The sequence below is a fragment of the Bidens hawaiensis genome, unplaced genomic scaffold (genome assembly GCF_021521415.1).
Source record: "Bidens hawaiensis isolate Kalapana, Puna unplaced genomic scaffold, B.hawaiensis_p1.1 tig00005179_1, whole genome shotgun sequence".
NCBI lineage: Eukaryota > Viridiplantae > Streptophyta > Magnoliopsida > Asterales > Asteraceae > Bidens > Bidens hawaiensis.
In genome coordinates this window covers 403,663-407,666 of record NW_027491332.1, presented here as the reverse complement: position 1 = coordinate 407,666, position 4,004 = coordinate 403,663, and the positions used below count along the sequence as shown (strand labels likewise).

Sequence of the window (4,004 nt, the reverse complement as noted above, 5' to 3'; positions counted from 1 at the left end):
TTGGAATGCATCTTTTTGGTTACTGCTAATTTAAAGCATAAGTCTTCTAATATAATCTAATACACATTTTAAATATTTATTGTAATGCTTTTCTTGTATCAGTTGTAGTTAATGCATCTTGGCCTAATATTCTACTTCTTTCCGTTTATCCATTTAACTGACTTAAGTATACTAATTACTTTAAATCTTTAATTGTTATTAGATTGTCCTTTAAATGTTTAATAAATGCATATACATCTTTTAAACCATATTAAGCAATTATAAAATCACACATTTGTTACTGATGAGCACATTTAAAGTAACTACAGATTAGTTACATACGTATTGGGAACTAAAACTAAAAACGACAACGATTCAAGGAGTAGTACGTGGTTAACTTCTTCCAAAACAACGATAGTAAATCCAAAATATTATACTTGGCTTTGCATCGTGTAAGTTATAACAAGAACATTATTCTAAAATTACCACTTCAAAATTGAAAGTTGAAAGATAAAGCATAAAAAATGCTTGAAAAGCATTATTCTTGGCTTTTGCTTGTTCGCTCAAAATGGTGAATGCGTGTGAAACTAATCTGGAAGCATCCACCTAAGATTATTTGTACAATGATTCAATAGGTCCCTTGCTAGATAACCTAACACTTAAATACATTGAACTTATTAACAATGGCTTTACTTTTTAGCAATGCAAGCCATGTCACTTACCTAGGATTAACCTTAATAATATGCATGTTAGTGATGTCCTTCAAATTTTGTTCGCAGGTGTTGCTAATTTTCGGTGTTCGGTTGTCCTTCACATACCAACCCTCTTGCAATCGTTACTCAAAACTGATTTCATGAATGAACACGAAAACAACTAAATGGTTCCATCTCATGAGGTTTGATCATAACCATTTGTTTTGAGGAGTTTAATTTGATAACCATGATTTTGCAATAATTTATTGTTATAGCTCACTTTACTATTATTTTTATAGTCTTTGTTTGAATCTTATAGAAAAAGGATACCCATTTATTTATTATAGTAGTATTAAAATATCCTAAAATGAGACAGATGCCTTCAATGAGTTGAGTTGATGGTTCATAACCTGTATGACTAATTTTATAATATACAAATCACAATACATTTCTAATAAGAGACTAAGGATAACTTATATTATTGTGAATTGTCACATCAATTACTCTCTACAGATATATACCTCTAAAGCCAATAATCTCAAATGAGCATTACATTTATGAGTTCAAAATGTTAATAAGATTACTGAAATGTCTAAAGCTAAAATATAAATAAAAAAGAAGGTATTTTGTAAAATTGTTCACAAAAACTATGTCATAAGCAGAACCAAGTGTATATAAAAAGGTACAAGTATATCTAACTCATAACATTGTTCACAAAAACTAAGAGCTTTATGCAGCATATCCACTTGTTTCACTCGCAACCGTTTCCCACACACTCGCCATCTTCTCTGCATATCCCGCCTGTAATCACAAGTCCACAATGTACTTAAGTTGCAGTGTTGCACCCTTAACCAGATGATTGCAATCTCCCTTTCGCTCAATTGATAAAAGAATTGTAACACGTTATTAATGAAGACGAGAAACATGTACCTGGTTAACTACAAAGCCTTTCAACATGCTAAAAAAATCATCATGTCTTTCTTTGTCCAATCTCTCAAGCTCACTCTTATTATTCGCCTGCTTATTTGTTATACATTTCTCAAAAATGTTACATAAAAACAAACACAACAATAATAAAACATCTATAATTATTGAAATTTGATGGCTATAGTAACATAATCGTGTTACCTTAATGCGTTCATATTCTCTAACCGCACAGTTTTTAGCTTCTTCAGTAACTCTCATTGTTTCTTTCAACTCCTCAATTTTCCTTACTCTAGATCTGTCACCACCAAATATCTTCGATGCAGTTGCTTCTAGCTTCTCAATCCTGGAATTCAAATTTGCCAGCTCAGACAGAAGAGTCTGTACAGTCAACAAAGCATTTGACCGATCTGCGTAAGCGTTATTCATAGCTAATATCACTCCAAGATACTCATGTAGCTTATCCTGCAGTAATACAACAACTCAAGCTTTCAACTTAACTGAATCTAAAGTTCTAAACACTATCTTCTACAAAGTGTCAAGAAGATACCAGATGTCTGACGGTTTGTGCATTCAACTCGCGAAACAATCTGCTCGCTTTAACAGCGGAAGTAGCCGCATTTTTCATATCTGCAGCTCTCACTTTCTGAGAGTTAAAAACAGCTTCCTCTGTTTCAAATTTAGTAAGTTTTACAAATGTCAATCCCAATTGCCCCAATGTCTCACCCATATCTTGTTGAGCTTTAACAAACGCTTCCGCCTGCAAATTCAACATTACATTTTAATACATATCATTAAACATTCTATAACTTATAAGCATCAATACTAGAGTAATTATAATTGCTCTACTTCATATTTGTAGTGCAACAATAATACTCTTGTTATATGTACGCGTCATTAAACATATTATAAGCATCGAACATACAGAACTACAATAACAAACAATATACCTGCTGTGATACATTGGTCAACTCCAGCTCAAAATCCTGCATCTTCTTCCGCTTCTCCAAAAACTCCTTATCCTCTTCCACAACCGGCGGCTTCGTCCCGCCCCAATCATTAACAACCGACTGCCTCAACTCCTTAAACATCCTCAACAAATCCCTCCCACCTTTCGCCGGCTGTGCCACATCACTCGGATCAACAGCCGCACACACAACCGACTCCCCAAACAACTGCTTCGGCAGCCTCGCCGCGCCATCAAGCATCCTCGACGCCACATCCGTCGTCCTCATCAATGGCAGCTTCCCCTGCACCTGCAAAAACAACCTCAACTCCTCACTCTTCCGTATCACTGGGTGCGCCGCAAGCTTCCGCAAATACTTCTCCAATGCCACACGCCTCTGCTCCACAAACTCCTGCTTCTGCATCACCTGACTCTCCACCACACTCTTATCCGGCCGCAACGGGATAAAATAACCTCGGTGCGAGTCCGCTAACCGGTCCGATAACGTCACAATGTCTCTAAACCGTCTCCGGACCGTAAACTCGGTTCCGCCATATTCAACTATATTCGTCCACGTAGTAATCAAATACGTCACAAACGTGTTACCACCAGGCACAAGCGAGTTCACCGGATCCTGTTCCTTCACTGGATCCGTGATGGAGATTTTTAGGTAATCGGATGACGTGGCACCGGCACCGGCAACGGCACCAGCGCCGTTAGTTTGTTTTCCGTCAAACGATCCGAACACCGCATCGGCGTACGACGGCGGTTCGAGAACCGAATTGAACGAGTTAGGGTTTTGTGATGATGACGTCAGCAACGGATTGTTATTGTTATTGCTATTAACGTCGTCGTCGTCAGTAGTAGGTATTTCGGCAAACGGTAAGGAGGAAGAAGAGAGTGGATGATTAACGGCACCGTTAACGGCGCCGTTAGATCTGGATGACGGAGAGGTGTTATTGTTATTAACGTCATCGTTAAGAGCGAGAGAGTGTAAGTCGGTATCTTCAAAGGTTTGATTCTCGAATTCCATCATTGATTGATTTATTATTATGATATGAAATTGAAATTGATCTGAATAATTGAAGTGGTTCTGAAGTGTGATTGATACGGTTGAGTTTGATGGCCAATTTCCACGGCGGAGATCGGCGGTGGTGATGCTTCCGGAGTTTACTTACACGGTACAGTTTAGATGAGATTTTTTTCTTTTCACAATTTGTTTCTTCTATTTAATTAATATTAAAAAAAATATCATCATGACCAAGGTTTGGGTTTCAGATGGCGACTCAAATTCGATCTTTCAGCTGTGTTACTTTTGATGAATATAGACAATGAATGATTTTAACTAGCCTTGCATGATTGTCGGTTCGAATCCGAGCTTAACCGGGTTTTCGTCCAACTGTGTGTTATGTCAGAGAGTTTTGTTTTTATGGTGGTATAACGACTGTCAAGTGGTAACCGAT

At 37.3% G+C, this 4,004-nt stretch overlaps 1 protein-coding gene across 1 annotated transcript; it reads right to left on the bottom strand.

The window, feature by feature from the left end:
• Window positions 1-1,347: 1,347 nt before the first annotated feature.
• On the bottom strand, window positions 1,348-3,787 carry LOC143629266 (sorting nexin 2B-like). The gene is made up of 5 exons (XM_077098580.1): window positions 2,546-3,787; window positions 2,146-2,355; window positions 1,800-2,060; window positions 1,602-1,688; window positions 1,348-1,472 (listed from the first exon to the last, which is right to left on the bottom strand). The coding sequence occupies exons 1-5, from the start codon at window positions 3,575-3,577 to the stop codon at window positions 1,401-1,403; spliced, it is 1,662 nt and encodes a 553-aa protein (XP_076954695.1). The 5' UTR covers window positions 3,578-3,787; the 3' UTR covers window positions 1,348-1,400.
• Window positions 3,788-4,004: the final 217 nt, after the last annotated feature.

Bases quoted from the DNA above. Each gene is read 5' to 3' on its own strand.
- LOC143629266 (XM_077098580.1), bottom strand. From the start codon at position 3,577: ATGATGGAATTCGAGAATCAAACCTTTGAAGATACCGACTTACACTCT. The intron at 2,356-2,545 runs GTATATTGTTTG...TTGAATTTGCAG, and splicing joins TGACCAATGTATCACAGCAG to GCGGAAGCGTTTGTTAAAGC. The intron at 1,473-1,601 runs GTACATGTTTCT...TTGTGATTACAG, and splicing joins AAGGCTTTGTAGTTAACCAG to GCGGGATATGCAGAGAAGAT.